Here is a 13483-nt window from a genome sequence, read left to right as displayed (position 1 = left end):
TTTAGATTACAAAAATGTAAATTGACTGGAGATTAGCTTATAATGTAAAATATATATATATAGAGAGAGAGTTTCCATGCCTTGAATAAATTTTAACTTCAGTATACTAAATAACAGTATTTCTGGAAATCACTTCCTATACTCAAAAAACTGGTAACAGCAACACATACAATGTGCATGTATGAATGATATATTTATTATTCTCCTACCTTACGATATTTCTAAGTTTTCCCAAATAGTCTTTAAATAACCAAATCTCTAGTTCTCAAAACTATATGACTTATACTGACTCTTACACGCACTTGTACAATTTTATGGATCTAACTCTGCACCAAAACAGTACTCTATATTTGCTCAATAAATGTTTACTTCCAAAATATATTCCAATTCAGAAGCAGAGGCACTGACAAATTATCTATAGCCCCACCCCACTAAAGATCAGCATTCCTGAATGTCACAAATATCCATAACTAATATGCAACCAAAATATAAAACCAATATATCCAACTATCAAATAAAGAAAAATACCATGGTAGGCACTAAAGAGAGAAAAAAATCATAGGATGAAGTTTGAGTTCTCCTGGATAGCCTTTTAATAAGTATCAATCCTACAAGCATCTGTATTTTCCAAGGAACATGCATATAGAGCATTAACTCTATATTATCCATGGATGCAATTACGACTCTACAAAGCATTAATTTAAAAAGGCTTTAGGTGAGAAAGGCAACTGAAATATGCAAGACAGCCACTGGTAAAGATGAGATCATCTATTGAGTGTGAAAGCACATGCAAATAAGTTTATCATATAAAATATTTTCAAGATACTTTAGGGGCATACCTACTTTTCCTATTGAAATCAAATCGCAATTGTCAGTCACATAAAATTTCTACAACATTCTAATCAGTGTCTCTCGGAAAAACAGGCTGAATGACATGACATCCTTTAAAATGTGTTAATGTTAAAAGTTGGCCCATGCTTACCACTTCTATTACAGATCACAGCGTCTACAACAAGAGGGATTATTTGGCATCCTAGGGATCATTTGTTGCCAAGCTGATGCATAAACGATCTGAACTTTCATCTGCCCCTACTGAAAAGCAAGGAAAAAAACAACTATGTTGTATCCAGTTTGCAAGCATTATGGGTTACATTGAGAGTTATTTTTTTTAATTCCTTCTATAAACAAAACTTCTTTTTTACTTAATTCCTAAAAGCTACAATATAAAGGTAAAAAAGTTACAAAATCAGGCATAAACAAGGTATACCTCAGTATTACATAATTACATAACTAAAATATTCCTCTCTTAATCAGTTAGTAGTATATGCCCACTCTGGAAAAAATACCTAGCTTTATTTAGAACTATAATTGTCCCTTAAATCATAATTCCTATCTTCAAAATAGAAATTTAACCATTAACCTAATATAACACTGCACGTGTGTATACACGGTCTTAAATATTTCAGTTTCTTGCACAGCAGCACCAGAAACTTTTTAAGCTACTATTTTTCACCAAATACATTCAAAACAAATACAGTCATTCTTTAAGGATAACCAATAGTCCTCAGGGAATGTAGGTAGTAGAGGAACTAGGTCCTAGAGGAAATGCATGAATATCTGGTTAAAATCATCTACTTCCACTATATTCTCAAACGTCACCTTTCAAAACAGGTAGTAAGTAAAGCATCACCGTATAATTCCAGTGATCACTGTCAGTTTATCCCTCTATTCAGATTTTCTAATAACTTTCTTATAATATGACATGTTCAATTTGGGTAATTTTAGCACATAATAACAAACGTAAAGAATCAAAACTAGAATCTACTTTTTTAAAATGGCCACTTACCTTTCAAGTGTTCTTCTGACACAGTCTTGTCATTCACGTGTGATGCTTGCCCCGCTGTTCTGGGGTTCACTGTGTTATTCTCCTGCATCACTTCAGTTGGTAGTTTCTGAAAAATGTTTTCGAGGCAACTGGAGCTCTTCAAGCCAGTAGGCGATTCCCAAAATGAAGCTGCTGCGTATGTACCAAATGTAATGGTGCGTTGGGGATCTTGTTTTTCACTATCAATCTTTCTGAGAGTTAAATTTCTGGAATGTAATAATCTTTTCCTAATACGGTTTTTTCTTAAGAGTTTCTTATAGACATCTTTCCTCTTTACAGACTTCTGCTTTTTCAGTTTTTGTTTTTCGGGGCATAAATAATTTATATTCTCTCTTTTGTAACCATTTTGATGTAACAATGGACAAACAGGCTGACTCTGTGATTTATATTGGGTTTTAGTAGATCCAGCAGAAAATGCATCAATATGTTCTGAATCTTCAGAATACAGTGCAAGACCAGATGAAACTAATATATCTGCCACACTGTTTTTCTCATGAATGACATCTACTTTCATTTTTGTTTCAAAACTATGTTTCCTGAACTGAAAAACTAAGCCTGGTTTACTTAGGAAATCTTGAAAGACAGATTTTGCTTCTTCATTCCAATGCTCCCCTTTGACAGGTGAGATACCATATAAGCTACACGGATAACTTAGCCTTGGCAAATTCAAAAGCTCCTCAGGAACAACTTTAAGATGTTTTATATCGGAATAAGGTATGTAAACAGAAAATCCATAGTCAATGAATACAAGAACTAAAGACTGAGTAGAGACTTTAGAAATTTCTACTCTGTTCCACTGATCTTCTATTTCATATTTGAACAAACAACTAGAACCTGGAATTATGTGTTCTTGGGGCACTGTCTGTAAATCTTCTGGCAGATCAGAAAGCAACATAAAAAGAGATTTCATTGTGTCAAAGAAATCTTCTAACTGAACACAGAAGTTGGATGGATCAGAAACAGCAGTGGCAATGCCAGAGTACTGCCCGCCACTCTGGAGCTGTGCCCAAGTAAATGACCTTATTGTACAGGATGACACTGAAGCCTTAGATTCCAGGTTGAAAATAGTTTCTGAAGGTCTGAGTTTGTTTTCTTTTACAAGGACTGTATTTAAATATTCTAAAAGCAACAAGCCATCTAGCAAAATTTCTACTTCCCAGGCAGTGTCTAAGTATTTCAGGAAAAGGATATTTATTTCCAAATGAGCAAATAAACACACAATGGAGTCAAATGACATGTTCCTAAAATTTTCAAGCCAAATCCACTTACAAGGCACGGCCTGTCTTGGAATATTTCTGATTTCATTACTAAGCACCTTGGTATGATTTAAAGGCACTATTTCATACCTACCACGATCAACCAAAAAAACAAGCACTTTCTCATCAACACACTTTCTCTCTACTTTTGATCGATACCACTTGAAAGTTTTCTTAGATTTTGCCAAGCACTCTAAGCCTTTCTCAATATTGTTCATAGATATAAAAGAGGATTTTTTCACTTCTCTAGAAATTAATATTGTTAAATCTGATAGAACTGTCTTATTTTTATCTAACTTCACGTAAAATGTCCCACTTTTTGAAACATAAAGTATTTCAGCCTTTTCAAGTTGTCCAGGTTTTAAGGCTTCAAGAGGAATCGTAACCAGGTGTTGGCTGGATGGCTGAGGGATCACAGAACCTCCGTGTTCACCGGTTCCCCCTTTCTTCACTTCGCTCTCCTCACCATAGCTCACCTTTTGAGAGACAACATGAGGTCTTTGCAAAACTGTTTTCTGTAGTTTTGAACATGCTGTCCATTTCAACAGTTCACTGATGACATACTTTTCATCACAGATTATGTTGACTTCCCATTTTTGTTCATGTTTTTTCAAAAATTCACAAGAAACAGCTCTGTTACTTACTTTTGATGCAAAATAATCCACAGTTTTGCTGTCCCATATTTCATCAGGCTCATTCCATTTGACTCCACTAAGAAAAGAATGGATTCCCAGCTGAGGAACAGTCAAGAACTCCCTCTTAAATTCATAGATTTTAGATATGTGTACTACAGCAGAGTTACCATAGTCAATAAATTCCACTTCAAAAGAATTTTCTGGAAAGATTTTCTTAATAACTGCTCTGTAGATGGCATTATCGCCAGAGTATTCTGCAACAACAAGATCTCCCACCATGGGTTTAACTAATTTTCTCTCCATTGTATTTGCTCTTCTATCATTTAGAGCATCTGCAAGTCTGATGATTACATTTTCATTTTCAGCAAGTTGAATATGGAAACTTGCTGGATTACTGATATTAGAAACATACCCTTTAACTTTGGCATTCAAATAAATTTTGGGTTGAGGAAGGTCTTTAATCTGTGGTCTTGTAAGGTTATGCAGGTTTCTTGAGGCTGCTTGATTAAATTCTTTGATAAAAGACTGTGAAACAACCTTTTCTGAATTCTGGCCCACATCATGTTCACCAAGAATATGTGCAGATCCAGAGACAATCTTAACACACTTATTTTTAATTCCATCATTCAAAGACATCTTCACTTTGTTTTTCAGCACAGGTTCAATTTTATAACAAACTGATGGTTTCAAAAGCCTGGCATATATACTTTTGGAATTCATTAATTGATCTATTCTGCTTTCAGAATATGCTACTAGACTATTATGCTGATGGCTGTTTTCTACTTTGCCTTTCAAAGAAAGAGTATGTCTCCTGTTCTCATTTACTTTATCACCTTTTTCTACACAGTGTGTTTGGCTGCAGTGCTTTTTTCTATAAGAATGGAGCAACATTTTAATTTTCTGATTTATATGTTGATATCCATCATACAATTCTACTCCAAGCTGGCCATCTGACTCCCTGGATAATATTATGGCCCTTAATGGTTTACCCAAGTAATTATCTTCAAACCAGCTACTGATTTCTGCTGGAATATCTACATCTCTAAGATCTGACAAAAAACACTTAATAGCTTGCATAGGTGTAAGGAGCAACTCTGGAAACTGATCTGAAATAGGCCTCAGCATACTTTCTTCCACTAACTGCTTGTTTCCAAAGTCCACAAAATAGACTAGAAAGTCAGAGAGTGAATCTGTTGGTACTGCTAAACCTCTGTAAGAGAGACCATCCTCCATATACTTGGATAGGCACAGTCTCATATTACTAGAATTACATTTTCTATAATTCTTGAGGTTATTAATCTCTGAAATTTTTGATTCTATCATCTCTAGGTCTTTATTATTTCTGCTAAGCTGGCAATAAAACTTTTTGGGACTATATATGTGAGATATATATATTTCTTCCTCACTTCCAATTTTTATGTTAAAGGAAGAATAATAGTAACTGTAAAGATGAATTGAAGATGGGAATGGCTTTGACAATGTGCTGTACTGTGCAGATCCATGATTAATGAGAAATTCTTCTGCACTAGTAGATGGAGATTGTAAATCCACTAGATTACAGAGATAGTTTGGGCTTATAAGAACTAAGGCGTGGATAACACAAGTCAATAACCCTCTAGATGAAGTAACAAAGTTCCCAAAGTCTCTACAAGCCTCTTTTGTCCACTTGAGTAATTTACGACTAATTGGATCAACTACATGGTTAAGACTACATCTGAAAGCTTGGGCTTCTAAAAAAAGAAAACGTGGGTTAATAGCACAAAGATCTTTAATTAAAACTCTTTCCTGGTAACCATAATCAACAAATACTATGTCAACTTCCTTTATTGATACTTGAGTCAAAATAGCAGCTCTATACCACTTCCCGTCTTTGGAATACTTAGCAATACAAGCAACCTGCCCAATCTGAAAAGGATCAGGATGTAAGCTATAATAATTCTGAATTTGTTCCATTAGTAATTTTAGATCTTCTAACTTACACTGGAGCTGACATGAAAAGTCACCTGGGCCACAAGAAGAAGAACACTTAATGTCAATGGCTGTTCCTGGTTTAAAAAAATATTCTTTGTAAGGCCATGGTGACTCATGTCCCACAGACAAGACGAAAGGATTTTTTAAATCTGAGAAATTGACAGCTGAAGATTTTAACAAAGTTAAGTTACTTTCTTTCAGCTTATTTGAATGGTACATTTTAGATTTAGGTACTTCAAGAAAAGCAGACGTGACTTCCTTAATATTGTCTTTGTCTTTAGATTTTAAATTTAACATTGAATATTCACTTACAGATTCTGGTTCTACTTCCCAATATTCTGCATACCCAGCTTGTAACATAAGAGAGACAACATCAATATTTTCAGAGGCTTCAATATTCTGAATATTTACAGTGTACTTGTCGTCTTTTTTTGCTATAACTTGAAGCAAAATTTCTTTGTTCAAGACAATTTTTTTAAAATAATCAATTGCAGCCTTCACCCATAAATCATCAACAGGAAATACATGTGCAAGTGAACAGCACATGGCTAAGGCAGGCAATCCACAAAACTCTGGAAGCAAAATTTTTACATCGAAAAACGGTATGGAATCAGTATTTCCATAATCCAGAAAGTACACATTAATCTTATAACTATTAATTTCAGTAATGACAGCTCTGTAAAAACATCTGTCCTTGCTGTACCTAGCACAACAAAACAACCCAGGTTCCGGATTTCTTAGGATCAGGTCATCATTTTCACACAAGTCATAAAATTTGTTTATATTTTTCATTATAACTTGAAATTCATTTTGATGTTCATTAGTGCGTACCCAGAAATTGGATGGGTTTAAGACATATGCTACAAAAGCTATGTAGGTGGCCTCTACCTCCATTTCTACAGTTTTAATAGGAAAACCTACATTCAAAGTATCTTTTTTATTTAGAGAATCAATATTTCCAATAAAACTCTGGGCTGCAAAGCTGTTCATATCAAAAGCACTAGTCTCTTTTAGCATATTAGAAATTTTTAAATCAGACACTGGACAAAGTACTGGTGTGCCCACAGTTTTCTGACACCTCGAATTAATTATAGACTCTTGAGTTTGTAATGTCACATAATACAAATGCTCATCCTTACTGAACCAATCAATGTGTGCTAAAACAATCTGTCCTAACAAAGCTCGTTTGAATACATTCAGCTGGGATTTTCTTGCATCTCTATCTGGACTATGTAAATATGTCAGGGAACATGGAAATGAAAATAACGGTACTGACATAAAATCCTGCTTAAGTTTCTTTACATAAATTGAGGGGATAGCCTCACTACTGCCATAATCCATAAACCAAATTTTCACTTGATTATTGGGCAACAGCTGCTGAAGAATTCCTCTGTGCCACTGTCCATTTCTCCTTTTGGCAACACACAGTAATCCGAAATTATCACACATGGGACTACTTTCTTGACTGAGACTATCATAATGCAAAGTCATGTGCACTGTCAAGTTTTCTAACTCTGGGATCCATTTAGTTAACTGACAATAGAATTTACTTGGGCTCAATGCAGATGATACTTTTATACTTCCAATATGACCTACTGACAATGATGGCTGCAAATTATCCAGAACGTGTTGAATATCAAGTAAAGTGTCTTTATTATTTAATGACAATTCAGGTCTTCCATGCTGTAATAAATCCGGCTTTTGTTGCGGGAATTCTTTTAACATTTCCACAATAAGATAAAATGAATCCCCATCAATAAGTCTTCCTAACTGTAATTCAAGAACCTGGGATATAATTTTGGGCACTTCAAGAAGAATCATCTGAAGAGGCAAAATAGCTTGTGCATAACCTTTCACTTGCAGTCCTACTAAAGACTTGAAATAATTCAAAGCCTTAGGGGACCATTTTTCCCCAACTGGCAGTATGTTGGTAAAAATACCAAATACCATCCGTGGTGGCAGCTCAAATAAGTTGCCACAGGCTGAAGCAACCTGTGTGCTATCAACTCTTCGTTCTTCTCCACTATCTATGAGGAGCACAGTATAGAGTTCATTTTTCTTTTCCACAACTCTTCCTCTCTCCCATTCTCCAGATGCTCTTTCTTCTACCAAACAAAAATCATCAATGTCTACATTATTTTTTACTTTGGGAATATGCTGTATTTCCCTCTGCAATATGTGGTAGTCAAACTCACATTCAGTATTACTTCTGCCTTGAAATTTCACCAGAATGTCCTCAGGGAAACATTCTATACGTGATATTGTTAGATCCATACCTAAAAATGTTTGTAACGGAGACGCAGACTCCATTTTCTAAAAAAACAAATAACAAATACTTATTAGCTTCTGGACAATTATGAAAATTAAATATGTAAATATAAACTTCAAAAATAATTCTGCACCAATATTTAACAAATTTAACATGCTGGAAAAATTATATACCCTGGACAAGATGGCATTTAAACTGCTCAGTGCCTTCCACACTTCCAAAATTCTACTGACGTAATCAAGAGATGACAAAAAAATAGGGAAATAATATAGAGTCACTGGAAAACAAAGTAAAATCTTAATTTTCCAGAAACCAACAAATTTCTACTAGATATTGGGCGGAGAGATGTGATATAATAGAGGGAAGAAGCCAAACAAAGTCCACTAAAGTCTTTCTCCCACTGTGAGAAAACTACTTTCCCTCATGCAGACTCCTTCTGACAACCCAAAACTCAAAGGGAATGCTAGAAACAAGTGCAAATGGTGAATCAACAGGGGACACACTGTTCTCCCCAGTCTATGTCAATTAGCAATATCTGGACCCTGTCACTACACAACTCCAGGATTCTTCTTTAATCAGGGGCAACAGGTTAGGTCCTGAACACCGCACAAAGGAAAGGCAAACATGAAAGACTCTGAGGTAGATTAAATACATGCGGACCTTGTCGATGGCATAACTGGTTACCAAAACTGTGGTGGGAAGAGGAAGTAATCTTTAGCATAAAGGCAAAGCTCTCTACTATAACTATGACTCAAGCTAAGTTACTCTAGTTGGGATTTTAAAAATAAGGGAGGGCCTCCCAGGTGGCGCAGCAGGTTGAGTGCAGCACTGTGAAGCTACTGCAGCCTCTGCAACACTGGTTCGATTCCCGGCCAGCCAGGGAGATTGCCACATGTCACGCCTGCTGCTCCCCTTAGCAGTGCTTTCGTCCGTCTGCCTGTTCTGCTCCCTGCTCTGTCTCTGGTGAATTCTCTCACCCTGCTGTGTCTCTGGTGAATTCTCTCACCCTGCTGTGCCTCTGGCCTGTACCCCAGTGCTTGTATAAATAAATAAATCTTTTAAAATAAATAAAAAAAAAATAAGGGAAAAATTCAAAAAGTATAAAGTGTTATGCAAATTCACTCAACAATATCTACTGTGATATGACATAGCTCAACTCCTACTTGACTATGAGTTAATAGTTGGCAGGTATCAATTTTTTTTCTTTTTAAGATTTATTTATTTATTTATACAAGCACTGGGTACAGTCAGAAGCGCGGCAACGTGAGAGAATTCACCAGAGCGGGAAACAGAACAGGCAGACTGACGAAATACACTGCTGAGGGGAGCAGTGGATGTGGCAAGAGAGGTCTGTCGCGCCATGTGGGACCCTCGCCAGCGGTTGGGGATCGAACCAGCGCTGCAGAGGCTGCGGGCAGTTTCGCAGCACAGCGCTCAACTGCTGCGCCACCACAGGAGGCCCTCAATTTTTTTTTCTGTGAGGATTATACAAACAGGGCCTAAAATTATGAGAGAACCACTTAAAAGAAAGCAAGGAATGAATGTATTGAAGGAAACAGCAAAGAATTGCTTTTCAAAAATCTGTCTCCTGTTTTCAAAACAGTCAAAGAAAATAATGCATTTCTATATGACTAAATAGTCACTATGAGGCAATGATTAAAAGTAGATAGAACTATACACATATGGTGAATTTAAAACTGCAATAGGGAAAGTCACTACAAATAAAGACGAGTAGAGAATTGTTAGAAAATACCCCAAAACTCAGAGAAAGGGGATAAAATGATGTAAGAGTATAAAGATCTGAGTAGAAAGTCTTACAAAGCTATAAATGTTATCTCAGCAAGATAAAATAACAGGACATAAGTCTTTTCTCAGACATAAAATTCAAGTCCACAAACCCAAACAGGGCATTAAAAAGCTACAGAAAGAAAAGACTGAAGATGACATCTGGGTACTGACTATGCTTTTTATTTCCACCTCGGTAACTAATTTTGTGCAGTAATCTGCATGATCTAATCTACTGCGATCCTAGGCTATGCTTAGTTGATCCTGGAATCTAAGAATAAAATCTATGTTAAAACACTAAAGACTTTCATTAGAATAAACCAAAAAACTTCAGGGAAAAAAAGGTCCTTATGACACCATTATTTAAAGTCATTGGCTTCATCCAATTCCCAGACTTTAGTCGCTTTACAGACCACAATTCCTTACACAAAGTGAAGACCAGGAACTCTTAAGAAAGAAATCGTGTTCTGAATATACCAAAAACATTCTTGGGGATCACCCGAAAGAACATGTGCCCACTAACATGGGTAAATGGGAAAGGGAATAAATAATCGTTCAGGAACCACAACACTCTTTTTAGGTGTATAAAAGCAGATATGGCTCTAAGGATTCCTTCATTAAATGAAGACGGTGTATGGAGTATACATAAGCATATAAGCCAGAGAAAGTCTACAGACAGAAGGAAGTGGCATGATCAGGCCACTCAAACTACCAGAAACCTACTCCTCCACAAAGCTATTCCTCCCTCAATCCATACAAAGGGCCTTAGGGGACTTTCACAGCACAAGAACAACAAACCTGAGCCTACTTTGCACACTGCTCTCATCTAATGCTAATCTTACCTAATGGCAGTAACATCTAGAAATAGACCACTGAGGCATTACACACCAATCCAAAGACAGCCTTATCTGAGATAAGAACGGAAATATCTGCAACTGATAAACCTACTGGTACATCAACTTTACATGAAGAAAAAAATTGCTTAAGAATCAATATATATTAATGGACAATAGCTAACCATTTCTTCTGGATGATTAGCTATTCTAAAGGAGCAAGACTGTACGATTTATCACAAAGAAATCTGAAGAAGAGGAATGTGGATGAGCCTCTAAAAACTGACACATAAAAGAAATGTGCAAGTCCCATGATGCTCACCAAAGGGCCTCACTATGAAAAAGACTTTTAAGCAGGCAGATAGAATAACCTTTCTGTGGATGTCAATTAGCTTCCTTCACCTGTCTCTCCATGCTTACTCAATAGGATGATAAAGGAAGTTCCCAATATCAGATAAAACTCCTAACATATTTGGAGATCAGAGTGTTATAATTCAGAGAAAACTGAAGGGAAAAAACAATCATTTTATACAGTAGGTAATTATATTAAAATTTTCATTTAAATCAGGATGTTTCAGATCCAACTGCCTTTACTCAATATATTTCTTACAATTACTATATTCATAGAAAGTACTTACTCTGTACACACAGGAAACGTGAGTTTTACTTGAGATTCAATCAATTGTGTGAAATTTAGGGACCTGTTTTTTCTTAGAATCAGATTCTAAATCTGTAAAGTGAGAGGGCTGAATCAAATTAGGGTTTTACAAGCCATTTTCTGACAACAGGAATCTCATAAACCACATAAGTTGAGAAAAATAGAAAACATAAAACATCTACAATAGAATTCAAAAATGCCATGCTAATAATTTCATAAATTTATACAACTTCTTATAAAGTTAGTAAGTGAAAATGATAAAGCCATTCTGATTAATACTGATTAATTCTGGTTTTATAGAAGCTCTCATTATATAATTTACATTATTTTTTGTTTGGTATTGAGATAAACACACTCAGAGACATTCAATAGCTCCATAACTATAGAGGATCAGATACACAGAGAGTCAATAAAAGTCACAAACTTCTGAATTAAAATGAAAAATTCACAGCATCAGAGTTCTAAGGTTTGTGCGAAATTCAATCTACAAACACTATTAAAATTGGTAAGAAAGCCCTTTCCTACACTAAATTTCTGATTCTCACCAGTAAAAGCAAATCTCACTAGTAAAAGTAAATAAACGGTAAAGATGTATTTACTAAGAATGTTAGTATGAAGTTTAAAAAACAAAGTACTATAAATAATCAATTATTAGTTAAGGAATATATAAGATAAAAAGTTGCAAATGTTAGCATCAAAAACATAAGTTGTATGCAGGGAGAGGGAATAAAAATGTAGTGTTTTAAAATGCATTCACACCTAAATTATTATCCATTTAAAATGGACTATTGTAAATTATAATTTATTCTGTTTAAATTTCATGGTAACCAAAGTAAAAGACTATCATAAATACACCAAAGAAAAAGAGATTCTAAGCATACCAATAAAAAAAGTCATCAAACTACAAATAAAAAGGAAGGGAGGAATTACAACACAGTCAGAAATCAATTAACAAAGCATAGTAAATACATACCTATCAATAATTCCTTTAAATTAAAAAGAACTAAATTCTCCAAACAAGAGAGTGGCTGAACAGATTTTTAAAAATAAAACAAGGAAACAGTTATATGCTGCCTGTAAGAGAATCAATTCAGATATAAGGACACACAATTAAAGTGAAGGGATGAAAAAATATATTCCATGAAAATGAAAACCAAAAGATTACTTTTAAAGTTTTGGAGGTAAATTGGTATTAAAAGGGGGTTCCCTGTTCTGCTCACAGGAGAATAATCTAAAGTGTTCCAGAGGGGCAATAGACTGAGAGGATCCCATGATGTAGGGCAAAACTAGAGCACCTCCTGATCTCAGGGTTCAGTGCTGACCATTAGCAACAGAAGGAACCCTGAGAAAATGCAACTCCACCAACAAGGGTAGCCAGCAAGGTGGGAGGCACCTGGAAAAAGTGGCCAAGGCAGAAACTGCACAATTCAAACCTGTGCTCCCATGATAGGGCGGGAGGGGCGATGGTTGTAGTGTTGCTTAGTGTGGATCTAACTGTGGGAGATCATGTGAAACTGCTGGGGTGAGCAAGGTAGACAGCTGCACAACTAAAGACTACAAAGCACAGAATGGCAAGGCTCCCCGCTCCACCCCTCTCAGGCTCAATCTAATACAGTGGGAGTGTGCTTGAAAGCAACACCAGGGAGTTGTATTAAAAACTCAGCCAGGGCCTCCTGGGGGCGCAGCGGTTGAGTGCTGGGTTGCGAAGCTGCCCACAGCCTCTGCAGAGCCTGTTCGATCCACAGACAATGGGCGAGGGTCCCACATGGTGTGCCCGCTGCTCCCCTCAGCAGTGTACTTCGTCAGTCTGCCTATTCTGTTATCTGCTCTGGTGAATTCTCTCACCCTCCCGCCCTTCTGACTATACCCAGTGCTAGTATAAATAAATAAATAAAATCTTTAAAAACAAACAAACAAACAAACAAAAAAGCAGCCAGAAGTATGCCGAGACATGGTCTGAAGCCTTGTCAGAAAACTCTGAAATATTGGGAAGTCATCAAGCTGGCAGTGGCGGACACTACTTCTCCAGCTTTCTATTCTGGGCTTTAAAACTTTAATTTTATCACTGACAACAACTGTCAGTTTTCCTTCAAGAGACAAGCTAGCTTCACTCATTTTTTTCATCACTTCTATTTGAAATTTCTCTCTCAATTAACTATCCCTTTTGGAATGATCAGAAAAAAGCTCTTAC

At 36.0% G+C, this 13483-nt stretch overlaps 1 protein-coding gene across 1 annotated transcript; it reads right to left on the bottom strand.

The window, feature by feature from the left end:
* Nucleotides 1-1033: 1033 nt before the first annotated feature.
* On the bottom strand, nucleotides 1034-8057 carry TDRD15 (tudor domain containing 15; the record flags this gene model as incomplete). The annotated part of the gene is made up of 2 exons (XM_084236009.1): nucleotides 1034-1092; nucleotides 1847-8057. The coding sequence occupies 2 exons, from the start codon at nucleotides 8055-8057 to the stop codon at nucleotides 1034-1036; spliced, it is 6270 nt and encodes a 2089-aa protein (XP_084092135.1).
* Between the last annotated feature and the right edge of the window lie 5426 nt (nucleotides 8058-13483).

The sequence above is a fragment of the Talpa europaea genome (genome assembly GCF_964194135.1).
Source record: "Talpa europaea genome assembly, chromosome: 6".
In the NCBI taxonomy this organism is placed as follows: Eukaryota; Metazoa; Chordata; class Mammalia; order Eulipotyphla; family Talpidae; genus Talpa; species Talpa europaea.
This window is presented reverse-complemented; position numbering and strand designations above follow the sequence as displayed.